The following is a 19,230-nucleotide window of genomic DNA, read 5'->3' on the forward strand; positions in this document are numbered from 1 at the left end:
CCTAGAATGTAATGCTTCTATTGCCGGCAAGCTTGCACGATGGAATACATATCTTTATCATAGGTGGGGTACTTCTGAATTGTATCGGAAAGTGTCTCACTATGACAGGCCACTGGATGCCCGCACTGGGTGAGGACTGCACCAATAGCATAATCGAAGGCGTCTATCTCAATTTCAAATGGCTGCTGCAAGTCTGGCAGTGTGAGTATCGGTGCAGAGCAGAGGTGGTGCTTCAACTCAACGAACGCCTTTTGTTGGGACTTGAACCAGGAAAACTTTGCCTTCCCCTCGCCCTTAGTAATCTAACTCAAAGGCCAAGTGATATGGGAGAATCCCAACACGAACCTTCGATAAAAATTTGTAAGGCCCAAAAAGTTGTGAAGCTTTGTTAGAGTGGTCGGGGCTGGCCAATCCCAAATGACTTGGATCTTAGTCAAATCCACATGCACACCACACTCATCTATGATGTAACTCAGATATTGGACTTGGCTCATGCCAAAGGTGCATTTCTCCAAGTTGGTACACAGTTTGTGCTGCTGAAGGGTTTGAAGGACGTGCCGAATCTGTTGCAAGTGCTCTTACCAACTCTTGCTGAAGATGAGGATGTTGTCCAGATAAACAACCACGAATGAGTTGGTGAAGGGCCGCAATATGTCATCCTTTAGCCTCATAAAAGTAGTAGGGGCATTTGTCAACTTGAAGGGCATAACCAACCATTCAAAAAGGCCTTCCTTAAATTTGAAGGAGGTCTTCCATACATCTATGGGCTCTATTGGAACCTGGTGATAGCCATGCTTCAGATCGATCTTGCTGAAATATTTGGGCCACTTGAGTTGGTCCAGGAGGTCATCAATCTGTGGGATTGGGTACTTGTTTCTGACAGTGAATTTGTTTAGTGCCTGATAATCAATGCAGAGCCTCCAGGTCCCATCCTTCTTCTGTACAAGTACAATCGGGCTCCCACAAGGTTAGGAACTTGGTCGGATGTGCCTTTTTTGCAGCAACTCTTGGATTTGCCACTTGATCTCTTCATTTTCCAGAATGGAGCGGCGATATATCAGCTCGTTGGGTAGAGGTGCTTCGGGAGTTAGATCGATCGAATGCTTGACCTGACAGTGCAAGGGTACCCCTGTGGGTGAGGATAAGATGTCCCTGTATTCTTCCATGATCGTATCCACCTACTTTTGCTGCGTGGAGGAACCCTTCCTGGGGGCCATGGATGTGGCTATGATCTTCCCCTTACTTTGAGAGCGAATCAGAAAGAAAACAAATTTCCCAGTTTGGGAGATGATCTTACTGCATTGCTTAGCAGAGATCAAAGAGATGGCAGTAGGCGGGGCTACCTCTGGTATCCTGTATAACTTATTACCCAAAGAAATAATAACAGAGCGAGGTCTAGACTCATATACAACATGTCACTTCCACAAGTATGGTTTTCCTAATAATACATCACAAACTTCAAGAGGAGCAACATCACACAGTACCTCATCCGTGAAGGGCTTGATGTTGTAGGGAAGGCGACACTGCTGGCTGACATAGAGATCTCGTCCTTGGTGAAGCCACCTGATGGTGTACGACTGCGGATGTGCTGTAGTCTGTAGGCCTAGCTGCTTCACGACCTCTGTTGAAATGAGGTTCTTTTGGCTCCCGCTGTCGACAATGAACTGCAACGGAGAACCCTTCACCCACATCTATGAGTGGAAGAGGCGTTCCCCCTCCTCTGGATCTTCAGGCTCAATCTTATGGATCTTGGTGGTGGCCACGGTGGCACTGGGCTCCGTGTAAATGATCTGCTTCCCTTTGTCATTCCCCTTGTCGGGTTTTGACTCAGAGTCGGAACATGTGTCTAATTCAGAAGCCTTCAGCTCGGCCAATAGTGACTGCTTGGCTCGACACTCACTTGTGTTGTGAGTGGAGCTCTTATTGAACTTACACCACTTTATAGTGTCCTTTGTCTTCGTGGTGTTATTCTTTGCTTGCGGCTTCAGCGGGTTATACTGGGTTGCCCTGCTTGGGCTTTGTCCTTTGCTCTACGGTTTGGGGGCGCCTTTCCCTTGTTTTGGATTCGCAGATCCAAAGTCTCGATTTTTTTGTTTAAACTTCTGCTCAATCTTGATAGCATATCGGTATGCTGTGCCGAGCGAGGAGATGTCTAGGAACTCCATCTCGGCTTGGATGGACTTGTGTAGACAACCACGGTACCTGATTACCAAATGCTGCCCATAATCCTTGATACCCAACTTCGTGCGAAGGGTATGAAAAACATTGGTAAACTTCGGCATGTCTTGGTCCCTTCCCTGCCGCAGCGTGCTCCACTTTATGTATTTATCCTCAGAGCTCTTGACAGGGTAGTACTGCTCCTTGATGGCGCCCTGGAACGAATTCCAAGTGGGTGCGGCTGAAAATAGTGAGGGTGTACTTTTGTCCTTATTCTCACAGCAGGTTTCCCACCATTCCTTGATGTGGGGGCTGGCTTTGAGAAGTGCAAAAGTAATCTTTTCCCGGTTGGAAAAATCATGAACAGAAAAATACTCTTCTAGCAGATTTAACCATTTATCTACTATGTCTGCATCTATTTGACCTTCAAATATGGGGATGCTAAAGTTCACTTGTACTTTGAAGGGTGTGGCGCTTCCAGAGTGGTTGCTGGAAGGACATGCGTCGCCTTTGGGTAGCCACTGAAGGATCTGGGAAAAGTTGTCCATCATCACGTTCCTTTGTCGCTCGAGGGCTTCTTCGAGCAAGATTTTGAAAGGATCTCTTGTCCCCTTGTTTTTCTTTTCTTCCGCCATGGGAGGCGGTCGGGGTTTGCGAGGTTGGTCTTGCAAAGGTTCGACCAATTCGAGCGCTAACTCCTTTTATCTCGACCTCGTTAGGGAGATGCAAGGAAAAGCCGAGAAAGAGGAGACCGCTCTGATACCACTGATCCAAACTTAAACAGGAACGCAACAAATTACAGATATAACCATAAATATAGAGATGCAACAAAAATAACACATCATTTCATTAATATCAAACACTGAAATAAGCTTACAAACAGAATGGAAATGCAATAGCTCGGACGATGGTAGCTTATCTCTGAGAAGAGATGTGGCAGTTACATGCCTTTGAATTGTGTTACAATGAGGTTCGAAGGCCTATTTATTATTGAAAAACAATGGAAAACCCTAAATATCCAAAAACATAACCCTAGGAGATGAAGTGTCAAAACTATGGGCCCCATTTGGGTAAATTGGTATATCAACTTCCCGGGGTCGTAACTTTGGCATACGATCTCCGTTTGATGAGTACAATACCTCGTTAGAAAGATCTATCCAAGGACTACAACTTTTGAATGGAAAACATGATTAAAAAACTCACGTTTGCCCTGGTTTTCCCAAAAAAACGTCGTTTAGGGCCTCAAAACAGCTCTAGAAGTTCAGGACTCGAAAAACTACCAAAAATAGTTAACTGTGCTACAATTAAGGAAACTAAAAAGCTGAAAGAGACAGTGGTGGGGGTCCAAGTGGAATAGGCAGGTGGCCACCAACATCCACTTGGATAAGTGAACAACGTTAAAAAAAGCCTCGTAACACTTGAGGGAGCCCCTTCTGGTTCGACGACCAGCTTGAACCTAAAGTTTGGTCGAGTTGGTTTCTCGGTGCAATTTCGTAGCCAAGAACTGCCTTCGAGATATAGATATAACATTTGGTGCCATTGCCAGGGAGCGAAGTAACGAAGAAATCTTTCCCCAGAGAACGATCAAGACTAGATCTATTCCTTGTTGGTGAACAAGGAGTAGACATTTGATATTGGTTGCAATTCCTTCACCTGGCGGCTCCACTTTGTTTATATGGCGATTCCACTAGGTTATCAATTCCACTGGTTCCAGATGTCAGATGCCTTTACTGATGTGCTTGTGCAAGGCTCAGTGATGGTTGCAATCAGCAGTATATTTTTCTTCCTCTTGAGGAAAACAACTATGCAGTCTTCAAAGTTCTTCAATATTTTATGTCTCATCAGCTTACTGATCTTCACCGGTAAGTATCAACAACTCATGGAATTTAATGTTTATAGTGTATATTCTTGTCATATTTTCAGCTACATGCAAGGTGGTCTGCTAGTTAATCCAATGCTCACATGGTTGCACTAGAAGCATGATTACACCTAATAATGTACAATTTCAGCTCAGTAAAGTAGGTGTGTGCAAATAGATCAGTTGGTTCCAGTGTGCAGTATATGGATTTTTTGCAGTTTATGAATGGAGTGATTTCAGCAGTGTTAGTATACAATAGATCAGTTAATTTTAAATCTTCTTTGGCAACAATTTTCAGAATTCAGTTTGTAATGTGTGGTTTCCAGAATGAATCAATTTCAGTTTTCAGATTTCAGTCTAAGTCAATCTCTGAAATAGTGCAGACAACATGGTTTCAGTTTGCAAATGCAGCTGCAGATTACAGGCTGATGAACTGACTCCATGCCCAACAGATTCAAGGCACAAGTCTACAGGTTCTCTACATCCCATAGGGGGAAGCAGTTCCCAGTTGGAGCTGATGTTGTAACTTTTTCTTGTCCAAGAAAAGTTACAATTTTTTTTTTCTAAATTTTGTTAATTGGTTTCCTGGCCAGACCCTCAAGTATATGTGAACCTCGTTGGAAAAATTGGTTTTTATACAAGTTTTTGGGGTATTATTTATAATAGTTTTGATTTTAAATAAAATTTAATTTTATAAAATATATATAACTATATTTAAAAAAAATATTTATTTAAAATATTAAACTTATCTTAAAAATATTGAGTCAGCCCCAATCTCTAAGTACGAGAACCACATTTGTTACCATGTTTTATGGGGGTCGAGAGTCAAAATCAATAAGTCCATTCAAACCTATGTGCCCACCCTGCATTTTACACATTAAAACTCCATAGTCTACAATACCGCAAGATGTGTGAAATATTAAATCAATGGTTTGCAAGGGCCCTTGACTATCTAATTTTTAACCTACGCCCCCACCCCCTCCCCTAAACTATTTACCACATACTACCCCCCCCTTGCAATATTGTTGCCATACCATTTACCACAATGATTTGAATTGATAAATGTGAGGTGGGAAATTTAAAAAATTATAAAGTCTGCATCAAAGGCGATAAGGGAGGGAGTTTTTATGGGTGTATTTTTTTGGAATGAGCTTATGGGTGAAAGCTTGAGGGAAGAGGAGGCTAGGTCAACAATTGAAATATATCTTCGTGCAGGTAAAAATGAAGATACATGTTCCAGAAGTACATTTCAATACAAATCGTGGAGTTTCCAATGCTATAAAGAAATGTTTCCTCCCTGTGGAATAATTTTACAGAGGTGAAAATGAAATTTTACAAAGCAGACAAATGAATGTTTTTGCTACGGATATAAGGAGGAAAATAATTATAAAGAAGAAAATGCTCATAAAATTAATCGGATCTACATTATTAGGGCATATGAAAGTTACATGGTTATTAAAGGTTAATGACAAGCGACATAAGAAATGAACCAATCAAGTAGACATTCACCATGAAATAATTTCACAATGTTGCAATCCAGAAATAAGAGTTGGGTCTTATTGAGATGCATGGGAGGAAGTAACAGTGTTTATCAAGGTCAACTTAAAAATGAAAAAATGTTCATGTTAAGGAACTTGTCTGTTGAAATAGATTTAATATAAACAACAGATTCCTAGTTGAAGTTGAGCTTTTATCCAGGTTGAGTTACTCATTGGCTATTATACAAAATACAATCGACAGAAAGTTCAAATACTACTAGTGGATAAATATAGGCCTAATGGTAATCTTAGGGATAACTTGAATGTAATAGGAAAAACATTATAAATAAAAGAAGCGAGTTGAATTCCTTACCAAATATTGCTAACTCTGGTGAAGATTGAAGCATATTTTGACCATGAATAGTTAAAGAACAACTGGAGAATAGGTGGCAGGGTTGACCAATATTGAAGGGAAGATAACAGATTTTGAGGATGCAGCGTCAAAAACTCCAGATTCCAAGGCAAAAGACCAACATCAGTAAATCAATTTCAAATTTAAAGGAAGATTTTGAGGCAGTAGTTGAGTAATTAGTACTGTTACCGCTCAAACTAGTAGGGGACCTAAAGGGGATCCCTAAAGGGCAAATGCTAGACCAAGGGAAACAAATGGAGACTTAGCCCACTGTCACCTTAGCGCTCCCTACTACTTACGGACTTTCACCGATGGGAGGAGTCTTGATACATTATGGAGTCACCAATGAAGGATAAATCAATAAGTGGATATGGAGTGACCCAAATAATCCCTTTTTAGAAGAGGTTGAAGAATAGAGCTTGCCTGCTTTCTAAGCAAGGTACAATATCTTCTAGGAGAGGGATGGGAGGATTTGAGGGTTAGGTTTAGGGAATATGACTCGTGAAAGAGTTTCTCAATACCTAAAATCTTTGTTGAAATTGGTACCCTAGATGGTTCTTGAAAAAATATCTTTTCAAAGGAATGGGACCCCTTGGGACCAAGTGGCCCCCGCCTAGGTTAGGAGGTAAGAGTTTAGCAACCAATGATGTTCTTAACCCAGACAAGGAGGGGGGAAGGATCAAAGAAAGAATTTTCACTTAAGGGTGTTTAATTTATCCTATGAAGCACTAGCCTTGGGTATACTAGGGAAAAGTTTGATCTCGGAGCTAGGGCTTGGCTATTCTCACAACTCCATTGTCAAAATGGCTTCAAACTTGGAGGCGGCCTAGAGGAGACACCAACACAAGAGAGGCTAGGAGATCGAACTTTTTGGAGAGATATTTTGTCGGGAAAATGATGCCCTAGGTGACCCAACTTGGCTAGATCTGGGAAAAGGTGAAAAAAGTTGATTTTAGTTGATCACCTCTTGGTAGATCAATGCGCTAGTCTTGGAGAACGGAGTCTATGATAAATATGAATGAGGTCCTTGGTTCTTAATCAAGGAGGTTTCAAGACTACCTTGCTAGCCTTCTAGGGCAAAGAGAAGCAATCTTGCAGCTTTTATAGTTCGATGCGCAAAAGGTGATGGCTTATCAAGATGAATTCGTTGATAGAATTATCCCTAAAATATTTCATTCAAATTACATGGCCCATACATTGAGAGATGCTATATAGAGACAAAATTCCACAATTTAAGCAGTAAATGCACGCAACAATTAGCCCTAAAAATAGTGAAAATCCCAATCCAATGTATATGACAAATTAAAACAAGAATAACATTAAAAACTTGTACTTAAACAAGAATAACATTCAAAACATGTACTTACATGGAATAGAACATATCCAACCATCCACAATTTGACAATAGAGAAGCTCCAAGATAAGATAAACCAAATCCACACATCAAAATTCATCCATAAAGCTCCAATTCATCCTCCAAGAAAAAATGCGAAATTCTCAAGAGAGAGAAAAGATCCAATCCAAAGTGATGATGAGCAAATGAATTCATCTCACTTGTATTTATACACTAATGAGGAGTTCGAATTAGTCTCCTTGGCCTACATAAGCCCCAAAATAAAATAATGTGTTAATAGCAGTGTTGTTAAAATCGCGATTTTATCACTATCCTGCTTAAATCGCGATTTTTATCCCAAAAAATCGCGGGCTTTTTTTTTATAACGATTTTTTTCCGAAAAAATCGCGATTTTTATTGAAAAAAGCGCCGAGGCGCGGGGCAGCGGGCTTTAAGTTATGAAAATCGATTTTTTATTAGTCATTTCTGACTTTCGCCGCGCGGAGGAGGAGGAGACGCCTTGTGGAGGAGAGCTGAAGGGTTTGGGAGCGAATCCAAGTGGTTTTAGGAGAAATCCAAGACAAGATCACCAATTTGTCCATAAAAACGGTATGTAGATTAATTTTTTTTTGTTTTCCTTGTTATAAACTTTGTTTTTCATTGTTTTTGGTTGAGAAATTTCATATGGGCACCATTTGTTTTCAATGTTCATTGTTTTTAAAGATTTTTTTGTAATTTTTCATTGATTTGGGATGGGTAACTTGGGATATTGTAAATTTGTAACTTGTAATTTTGTAAATGCTAAATTGTAATTTGTAATCCTAAATTCCTATTTCCTAATCCTTATTTTTCCATAGGTTTGCAAATTCAAAATTCAAAAACAAACATGCCAAGGAAATTGGATCCTTTCTGGGAATATGGTGAACCTAAAGCTCCGAATGATAGACAAAACTTGAATTGCAAGTTGTGTGGAAAGGAGATATTCGGGGGGGTGTACAGGTTGAAGTTCCACCTTGCACAAATCCCTGGACGTGATGTGGGGCCCTGTATAAATACAAATCCTGAAATTATCCAAAGAGCCATGAGAGCATTGGGAGAATTAGAGCACACTAGAGAGGCCAAAGAAGAACTCAAAAGGCAACTAAAAAGGTCAGCTGAAGGAAGTGGGCCAAGTGGCACTGGTTCTACTGCAGCGTCAGTCAATCCGGTAGCTGCATCATCATTTTTTGTTCCTCGAACCACACCTGGTTCACAACCAACTATCGGTTCAATGCTAAAAAGAACTGAAAAAGAACAAGCTGATAGGTTGATGGCAAAATTTCTCCTCTGGAGTGATATTCCTTTCAGCATTGTAAGGAATAATCCATTTTTCCAACCTACTGTTGATGCTATTGCCAGTGTTGGCCCGGGGTACAAAATCCCTTCTCTTCATGATTTCAGAGGCCGGATTCTTCAAGAGGAAAAGCGTGACAGCACCCAAAGATTGGAGGATTTTAGGGCATCATGGGCACAAACAGGATGCACTGTTATGTCAGATGGTTGGACTGACCAAAAGGGGAGAACCCTTATAAACTTCTTGGTTAGTTGTCCCAAGGGGACTATGTTTATCAAATCTATTGATGCAACTCATCAAATCAAAGATGCAAGAACTTTATGTGATTTGCTGGATGTGTTTATTTTGGAGGTGGGTGCAGAAAATGTTGTCCAAGTCATAACGGACAATGCTGCAAATTATGTTGCTGCTGGTAGAATGCTTATGGACAGGCATCCTACTTTATTTTGGACACCTTGTGCTGCCCATTGTATTGATTTGATGTTAGAGGACATAGGGAAAATTCCCTTTGTCAAAGATATTGTTGACTCATCAAAAAGCATCACAAAATTTATTTACAATCACACATCTGTGCTTAGCTTGATGAGAAAATGCACCAACAACAAAGAGTTGGTGCACCCCGCCATTACACGGTTTGCGACGAGTTTCATATCTCTTCAATCCCTCTTGAATTCTATGTGGGATTTGAAGAGAATGTTTCTTTCAGAGGAGTGGCGTGCTTCGTCAATGAGCCGCAAACCAGAAGGAGAGGCCGTGTGCAGACTAGTTTCATACCAGGAAGACTTCTGGGCGGGAGTGCAGGAGGTGTGCGCTGTTACTGAACCTTTGGTAAAGGTTCTTCGGTTGGTTGATGGTGAGAAGCCCGCAATGGGCTATTTGTATGAAGCCATGGACAGGGCCAAAGAAGCCATTCGGTCCTACTATGATGATAAGGGAGATGATGGGTTTCAGAGACAACTCCTTCTATGGGAAGTGATTGATGAGCGATGGAACAACACACTCCATCGTCCCATTCATGCTGCTGGGCTTTTCCTGAACCCTGCATTTTCTTATGCATGTGGGTTTGATTTTGATGCTGAGGTCGTGGAAGGATTATTAACCTGTGTCCAGAAGATGGTGAGATCTCCAGAACAACGTATAGAGATCTCTAGACAAATTGAGACATATAAGATGTCAGGTGGCACATTTGGCTTTGAGATGGCTGTCACTGATAGGACGATTAAAATGCCAGGTATTTTTTAGTTTGTACTTTGTAACTTTGTTTCAAATTTCATTGTCTCTTCAAATTCCATTTTTTTCTTATGTTTATTTAAAATTTTATTTGTAATTTTGTTGTAGACGCATGGTGGAAGATGTATGGTGGCAGAGTACCCCTTTTGCAAAAGCTTGCCGTATGCATCCTTAGCCAAACATGCAGCTCCTCAGGATGTGAGCGCAATTGGAGTGTATTTGAAAAAATACACAACAAGAAGCGCAATAGGTTAACACTTAAACATTTAAAATATTGCAAATTTCCAAATAAATTTTTGAATTCATTAAAGTTTTAAACAATATTTTTTTTATAATATTAATTATTATTTCATGAACTTTGTACAGGTTGGAGTCCCATAGACTTAATGACATGGTCTATGTCTACTACAATCTTCGATTGTGGGTGAGACAACTAGAGAGGACACCTGATACGGAAGCCATCTCATTGGATGGGATTGACACCACTGCTGAATGGAGGGTTGAGACCGAGAGGCCTCTCATGGATCCCACTGATGATTGGTTAGTGCAGGATGAGGGGGAGGAGGAGGGGGAGCAGGAGGAGGAGGAGCAGGTGGAGGAGGAGGAGCAGGAGGAGGAGGTGACACCGCCTACCCGGGCTACCACTACCACCAGTAGAGGACGTGGTCTCCGTCTACCTCAGCCTCCTGTAGCTGCTACTACTAGTTCTTCAGCTTCTAGAGCACGTAAGACTCCACTGCCATTTCCACCAGCACAGGCACCAGCTTCTACATCTAGAGGGAAAGAGAAAGTTGTGCCATTTTCTCGCAAGAGGGGCAGAGGAAATCAATAGGATTAGACTTTCATTTTATTGTATATGACATTATGACGTGATGAGATACATTATCATATTTTTTGTTGATATTTTGAGGCTGAGTTGGGACTCAGGACTTACTATTCAGGACATGATTCAATGTTATGTGTGATTTTAGCGCTAGAAATGATATTAAACATCTTATATATTAGTTTTTTTATCATATTTATGTGTCAATGTATTTATTTTATGTTGTAGATGGTTTAGATATTAAAAAAATTGAAAAAAAATGAATATTTTTGTGCCAAACGCTTTTTTCCCGCTTTTGCCGATTTTTTCCGCTTTATTCCCGGCGCCGATTTAATCCCGATCGCGCTTTTAACAACATTGGTTAATAGTCTAACTTTTGGTGACAAGCCCACCAAACTAGCTCACAAATGAAAGAATAAGCCTCTTAAGAGGTCAAATGATGAATAATATATGTCGTAGGGCCCTCCAAGAGGCATGATGAGGTCCATAGGTGCCATAATGAAGAACATGACCCTCAAAAGTGATGGACAAGAGGTTGGCCCCTTGTTCTCCAAACAATAAACCTGTGGTGTTCCCAGTGGATGTGGGGGCACAACAACAACCTCATGGGTCTCAAAATGAGTTGAAGATGCTTGTAAATCATTTGCAAGGGCTCTGATGATGGTGTAGGTGATGCCACATCATCCTAGAAGTCCTGGGTCAACTGCCAAGTGAATGGTACATCTGTGGGGCTGGCTGGGCAAAGGTGAACCAGGTGCATCTTCCTCGTCCAATAGGTGAATCTTCAGCAATATCTGAACATACTCGAGGATCCATGTAGTACTATTTATTGCTATGAAGGCCCATGGCTCTCGAGTCTCAACACACACCCTACATGTGCCAATGTAGCCCTTTGGAGGATTAGGACCCCGTATAGGGAGACCAAACCCAAGATGGAAACCATTTGCAATCTTGCATAAGATCTAATGCTTCCCCTAGCCTTCCAATACAACAAGTCATTAGAGAAATCGAGTAAATGAACTTACCAATCATGGACTATAGGTGGGGACTTCATAGTGGCCCGCCTTTTCATAATGGGCTTCGCGATGTGCCAGTGTCTCCTAAACTCCAAATGGAGTTAACTAAGTATCCTATTAGGTGGTTTCTACTTCTAAAGGGGATAATATGTTCAAGGTACACCCTTAAGAAGGTGGTGGCATATGACAGATAGGTGAATGAAGTAGGGGATGAGAAGGGGCAACTTTGGTCCACATGCTGGGGTACGAGGGTTGCTAATAAAAGGAAAACCCATGCTTGGGTTTATAATGTATAGGAGGGAGCAATCGTGGTACATGAGGTGCCCCGACCTTGATTTTTCCACCCCTTTTTATATGCCCTTTTGTCTTTTAATGATTTTCTTTGATTAATTGCTCGGGGCTCAAGGGGTAAGAGCATGATGTATGAGGTATAGTAGTGATTACCCCCTTTTAAGGTAGGGCGGTTCATTGCCCACCAGGGGTTGGGACAATAATGGGTTCCTATATGATGAAGGAGGCTCATAGAACTTGTAGGAGGTAGGGTTATGGTCGTGATGATGGGGTAGAGCTCATGTATTGGCTTTTGTCCACGTGCTAAATGTGTTTGTCCCGACCATCTTTTGCATTCTGTGGTGCATTTTCCTGTTGAATGTGGCCAAATATGCTTTTATCTACCTTTTAGCTATTTCAGGCCTGACCCAAGGCGCGGGCAAGGGGAAGGAGTGAGCCAACCCTATGTGGACCCATTGGAGGAATGTGGACCCAAGTGTGAGAGATGATGAATGGGTAATAATGAGTGGAAAGGTGGTTATATATGTGGATAAGGGAGTGGGACCACGCAACCAAAATTGGGGTTTCTCGTGAAATACCATCCTTAAAGCCAAATGGTTAGTAAAAGAGATCTCATGAGACTAGAATTCAAGGTTTATATGCAAAAGGGGTCTAGGGGACAAGAGCACAGACCTGGCCCATTCTTTCCGCCGAATTCTCCCATTAATCAATGCCCATAAGTTTCCATGATAAGCAAAGCACAATACTCAATTACCAAATAACAAAGCATACCTTTAGGTTTGGGAGGCCCACCTTCAAACATACGATAATGACAGATGGGCGAGGGACCACATGGCTGGCTCAGGTGGCAGAGAAATGGCACAATGAACTAGCTGGTGGCTGCAAGAGGCTGCTGGCTGAGGACTATCTTGGAGAAATTTTTTCTCCTAGGATGTCACCCACAAAATGGTGGGTAACATTTGGCTCCAACTAGGATGTGATCTCTCTCAAAGTGGGGGAAGCTACTCGAACGGGAGATCACGAGAACTCCAACTATCTCTTGGTTACCGTAGACCTGTCCCTTGCACCCATAATAGATGAAAAACACGAGGCAACATGCTTTCGCGAAATCTCATGATTGCACGTGCTAAATGTTAGGCCATAAAATCAACAAAAAATAAAATATGCAAATATGCATCTATCTACCATGAGAAATATCATATGATGTTACTTTTAATGCGAAAATGAACATGCAATGCATCCTACCCTAGCATGCATATGCCAAAGCTATTATTAAGTGTAATCATAAAGACAGTGCAACCAACATATCATCAAGTCAATATAAATATGCTTGCCTATATGATTACTCATGCAACAAATCCCAAAGCGAATGCAAACCCAAACACATGGAGGATGTTGTGGGCAGGAAGTGGGAAAATATGATGCCCACACATGGATGATTATGTGAGAATAGGTAAGAAAAGGATGTATTCTAGTCCATGAGATCTTCTCTTGCAACCAAAATATAGAGATGTCAACAACCAAGCTCATAAACTTTTGATGGATGGCAACCTCTAGCATATCACTTCCATCATTGTCCTTATTATTTACATCATGGCTTATGGCCTTCATCGGGTTATGATTAGTAGGAAAAGGAGGCCGACGAGATGGAGAAACACGAGTAGGTTGCACATGATTATTACACTGGAGAGGGGAGACTATGGAGTGATCAAAACCCTAAGGGTGTGTACAAGGAGGAAAAGTATAATCAATGAAGGGATTTTCCATGACACTATAATCGGGAGGGGGGAAGGGTTTCACAGTGACTGGAGATCATATGACTAGGGGTGAGGGAATCACTTGCTAAAGACTCAAGATGATGAACAATAGGAAAAAAGGAGAAGTATTGTATTCAACGGGTTCTGCTTTCCCAAAATCATAATCTAAAGGCTTGAGTGATTTGAACATAGAATCATACTCAAGAGAAGTGGGAGCCTTATCAATTTCCTTAAGTATCAAAGACCGAGTCTCTCCTAAAAGGAAAATTGATCACCTCCAACTGCCCCTCTTTATGCAAAGGAAAATGAAGATTCTCCTTCCCAAGGGTATCAATGGGCATGTCATCATAAATAGTGCCTGAGGGGAAGGGAAGACCAATCTCATCCTCATCTTCCTTGTCGGTATCATAAATGGGAGCATAATCAAATTGAGGACCAATGATTTCCCACTTCTCCTTTTCAATATGGAAATAATCTCCAATGTCATTTTCCAAGGGGCTAATGGGATCATCTTTCTCAAGTTTTTCAAAAGAGGATTCATCGGGAGTAATATCCTTGAGAAGGGTAAGGCTGGTCTCTATTTCACTTTCCATAAACTCATCCTTCCCAGCACATGTGTCCTCAAAATCATCATTTTCAACATGCGGACCTAAGGAGGACTCGTCTTCCTGCTCATTACCCAGATTTTTCATGTTTTGATGATGCTCGATGAAGACTTCGTCTTGGATGCTTAATGCAGGGTGTACTTGAAAATGTTTAAGAAAGCCATCAACGAACTCTTGAATAGATGAGATGCTCCTAGGTTCATGATCATGCAACCATGAGTTATGACCACCAAGAGATCCCATGGATAATAAAATAAGGACATCTTGGCGAACAACCTTCTCTCTTGAAACATGTGCATTAAATCTTTCCACGTGGTCAATTGTGAAGAGTAGATCAACATCAAACACGGGCACCCCTTGTACCATCCTTCCCACGACATGATTAGGATGCCCAAGGATGTTAGCAATGTCCAAAGCAGGAGATTTATTAAAGAAAGACAACCTATTTGAGTTACACATGAAAAATATGTAGGAGTCGCCAGGGTGAATTTAAAGATGCCTAGAAAAATGCTTGCATCACCCTACAAGCATCGACATTAAAGTTCAATGGAGAACTAGGGTTTCGTTCTTCCAATGGAGTCGCCAATAATGATATGTCAATATGTCATATGGGGAACAAAACATGCGTTTCGTGTCCCCGACAACGACGCCAAAATGTTATCGCTCAAACTAGCCGGGGACCTAAAGGGGATCCCTAAAGGGCAAATGTTAGACCAAGTGCAACAAATGGAGACTTAGCCCACTGTTACCTCAGTTAAGGCTCTCTACTATTTACAAACTTTCACTGATGGGAGGAGGCCCAGTATATTATGGAGTCACCAATGAAGGATAAATCAATAAATGGATATGGAGAGGGAACGAACGATTTGAGGGTTAGGTTTAGGGAATATGACTTGTGAAAGAATTTTCCAATCCATAAAATCCTTGTTGGAATTGCTAGCCTGGATGGTTCTTGAAGAATTATCTTTTCAAAGGAATGGGACTCCCCGGGACCAAGTGGATCCAGCTTAGGTTAGGAGGTAAGAGTTTAGCAACCAATGATGTTCTTAACCCAAACAAGGAGGGGGAAAGGATCAAAGAAAAAAATTTCACTTAAAGGTGTTGAATTGATCCTATGAGGCACTAGCCTCAGGGATACTAGGGCAAAGTTTGATCTCGGATCTAGGGCTTGGCTTTTCTCATAACTCCACCGTCGGAATGGCTTCAAAATTGGAGGAGGCCTTGATGAGACACCAACGCAAGAGAGGCTAGGAGATTGAACTTTTTGGAGGGCTATTTTGTTAGGAAAATGATGCCCTAGGTGACCCAACTTGGCTAGACCTAGGAAAAGGTGAAAAAGAGTTGATTTTAGGTTATCACCTCTTGGTAGATGAGTGCCTTAGTCTTGGGAGAATGGAGTCTATGGTAAATATGAATGAGTGCCTTGGTTCTTAGTCAAGGAGGCCTCAAGACTACCTTTCTAGCCTTCTAGGACAAAGAGAAGCAATCTTGCAGCTTTTATACTTCGATGTGCAAAAGGTGATGGCTTATCAAGATGAATTCGTTGATAGAATTATCCCTAGGAGATTTCATTCAAATTACATGGCCCATACATTGAGAGATGCTATATAGAGACAAAATTCCACAATTTAAGCAGTAAATGCATGCAACAATTAGCCCTAAAAATAGTGAAAATCCCAATCCAATGTATATGACAAAGTAAAACAAGAATAACATTAAAAGCATGTACTTACATGTAATAGAACATATCCAACCATCCACAATTTGACAATAGAGAAGCTCCAAGATAAGATAAACCAAATCCACACATCAAAATTCATCCATAAAGCTCCAATTCATCCTCCAAGAAAAAGTGCGAAATTCTCAAGAGAGAGAAGAAATCCAATCCAAAGTGATGATGAGCAAATGAACTCATCTCGCTTGTATTGATACAGGAATGAGGAGTTTGAATTAGTCACCTTAGCCTACATAAGCCCTAAAATAAAATAATGTGTTAATAATCTAACTTTTGGTGACAAGCCCACCAAACTAGCTCACAAATGAAAGAATAAGCCTCTTAAGAGGTTAAATGATGAATAATATATGTCGTAGGGCCTTCCGAGAGGCTTGATGAGGTCCATAGGTGCCATATTGAAGAATAGGACCCTCAAAAGTGATGGACAAGGGGTTGGCCCCTTGTTCTCCAAACAATAAACCTGTGGTGCTCCCGATGGGTGTGGGGGCACAACAACAACCTCATGGGTCTCCAAATCAGTTGAAGATGCTTGTAGATTATTTGCAAGGGCTCTGATGATGGTGTAGGTGATGCCACATCATCCTAAAAGTCCTGGGTCAACTGCCAAGTGAATGGTACATCTGTGGGGCTGGCTGGGGCAAAGGTGAAACAGGTGCATCTTCCTCGTCCAATAGGTGAATCTTGAGCAATCTCTGAACATACTCGAGGATCCATGTAGCACTGTTTACTGCTGTGAAAGCCGATAGCTCTCGAGTCTCAACACACACCCTACATGTGCCAATGTAGCCCTCTGGAGGATTAGGACCCCGTATAGGGAGACCAAACCCAAGATGGAGACCATCTGTAATCCTGCATAAGATCCAATGCGTCCCCTAGCCTTCCAATACAACAAGTCATTAGAGAAATCGAGTAAATGAGCTTACCAATCATGGACCACAGGTGGGGACTTCATAATGGCATGCCCTTCCATAATGGGCTCCGGGATGTGCCAATGTCTCCTAAACTCCAAATGAGATTAACCAAGTATCCTATTAGGCGATTTCTACTTCTAAAGGGGATAATATGTTCAAGGTACATCCTTTAGAATGTGGTGGCATATGACAAATAGGTGAATGAAGTAGGGGATGAGAAGGGGCAACTCTGGGCCACATGTTGGGGTACGAGGGTAGCTAATAAAAGGGAAGCCCACACTTGGGTTTATAATGTATAGGAGAGAGCAATCATGGTAGATGAGGTGCCCCGACCCTAATTTTTCCACCTATTTTTATATGCTTTTTTGTCTTTTTATGATTTTCTTTGATTAACTGCTCGGGGCTCAAGGGGTAAGAGCATGATGTATAAGATATAGCAGTGACTACCCCCTTTTAAGGTAGGGGGGTTCATTGCCCAACAGGTGTTGGGACAATCATGGGTTCCTATATGATGGAGGCTCATAGAACCTATTGGAACCAGGGTGATGGCCGTAATGATGGGGTAGAGCTCATGTATTGGCTTTTGCCCACGTGCTAAATGTGTTTGTCTCGACCATCTTTTGCATTCTGTGGTGCATTTTCCTATTGAATGTGGTCAAATATGATTTTATCTTCGTTTTAGATGCATCAACCCCCTGGGAATCATTCCAAACTTGACCCAAGGTGCGGGCAAGGGGAAGGGGTGAGCCAACCCCATGTGGACCCAGTAGAGGAATGTGGACCCAAGTGGGAGAGATGATGAATGGGGTAATAATGAGTGGAAAGGGGGTTATATATGTGGATAAGGGAGCAAGACCATTCAACCATAATTGGGGTTTCCTGTGAAATACCATCCTTGAAGCCAAATGGTCAATAAAAGAGATCCCACGGGACTAGAATTCAAGGTTAGTATCCAAAAAGGGTCTAGGGGACAAGAGCACAAACTTAGCCCATTCTTTTTGCCGAATCCCCCTATTAATCCATGCCTAGAAGTGTCCATGATAAGCAAACCACAATACTCAATTACCAAATGATAAGGCATACCCTAAGGTTCAGGAGGCCCACCTTCAAACATACAATCATGGCAGATGGGCGAGGAACCACATGGCTGGCTTAGGTGGCGGAGAAATGGCACAATGAGCTAGCTGGTGGCTGGTGGCTGCCGGCTGAGGACCATCTTGTAGAAAAAAATTTCTCCGAGGGATATCAACCACAAAATCGTGGGTAACAAGTCCCAAGAATAAAGGGAGCTAATCAACAATCAATGGAACAACTCCAAATTTCTTACAATTTTCTAGAGATTATTTTTATTTTAGTATATTGTTCAAATTTTTATTCCAGAAAGCTAGACAATTAGTTTGATGTAATGTTCTATATATTGTTTCAATTGTAATGTAAAAGGTTTAGCTTTTGATGCCAAAACCCTGCCATTTTTGTAAAGACTTCTATTGCATAATTTTTAATTAAAGTATTCTGACTTTAGTTTCATGACTCATGTATGTCTTGCCCTGTGATTTTCATAATTTTTTTTCTGCATACTTTCAAGGTAACATAGGAGCTAGGGCAAGGCTAAGTTTGAGTATCAACCTCCCTGACAGCTCACTGCAAAGTTATCATCGTTATGGGCACTAGCTAATTGAACAGTCTGTTTAAAACAACTCCTCTGCATCATTTAATTGTTGCCTTCTGTCATCTCTTGAATGTATATTTGTTTGGCTGTAGAATTCTTCTACACACATCTACTATATCTGGTTGATTAAGTATGAATGTTTAATTATCATATACTCTTCTATCCTCTACCAAACTCTCTAAAGCTATGTTATTCTGTCGAAGCTGGACGTTGGCAGTTTGATAAGGTCTCTGCAAGAGAGTGATTTATTTTTGAGCGGAGATTGGATTCTCATCAGCAACCACCTATACAAATCATAGATCTGGTCGTTGTGTTTCACAGGTTGCTGTTCAGTGACAATAAACAACGTTAAAAAAAGCCTCGTAACACTTGAAGGAGCCCCCTTTGGTTCGAGGGCCAGCTTTAACCTAAAGTTTGGCCGAGTTGGCTTCTTGGCGCAGTTTCGCAGCCAAGAACTGCGTTCGAGAAACATATACAACAGGGTCCATTAGGGTTAGGTTCCCTGTGGTAGAGTCGATTGGGTAGGAGTTCAGCCTGTCTAGGGGTGTTACGAGAAAAAAAAAGTAGTTGACAAAGTCAGAAGGGAAGTGCGGAGGAAAGTGTGTGTACCAATAATAATCCT

The 19,230-nt window shown here is 41.4% G+C and overlaps 2 protein-coding genes across 2 annotated transcripts in view; both read left to right on the forward strand.

Moving 5' to 3' along the window:
• The window catches only part of LOC149233505 (U-box domain-containing protein 13-like), a 52,064-nt gene that overhangs the window by 10,671 nt on the left and 22,163 nt on the right, over positions 1-19,230 (forward strand). The gene's annotated exons all lie outside the window — the stretch shown is intronic.
• LOC149233506 (uncharacterized) lies at positions 9,981-10,633 on the forward strand. Its single transcript, XM_089376905.1, has 2 exons — positions 9,981-10,051; positions 10,168-10,633. The coding sequence occupies exon 2, from the start codon at positions 10,193-10,195 to the stop codon at positions 10,631-10,633; it is 441 nt and encodes a 146-aa protein (XP_089233031.1). The 5' UTR covers positions 9,981-10,051; positions 10,168-10,192.

The sequence above is a fragment of the Pinus tabuliformis genome, chromosome J (assembly GCF_031772625.1).
Source record: "Pinus tabuliformis cultivar Carrire ecotype Pingquan chromosome J, CPIR1, whole genome shotgun sequence".
Lineage (NCBI taxonomy): Eukaryota > Viridiplantae > Streptophyta > Pinopsida > Pinales > Pinaceae > Pinus > Pinus tabuliformis.

What these genes read in the sequence shown, in the direction of transcription:
- LOC149233506 (XM_089376905.1), top strand. Translation starts at nt 10,193, where the DNA reads ATGGTCTATGTCTACTACAATCTTCGATTGTGGGTGAGACAACTAGAG.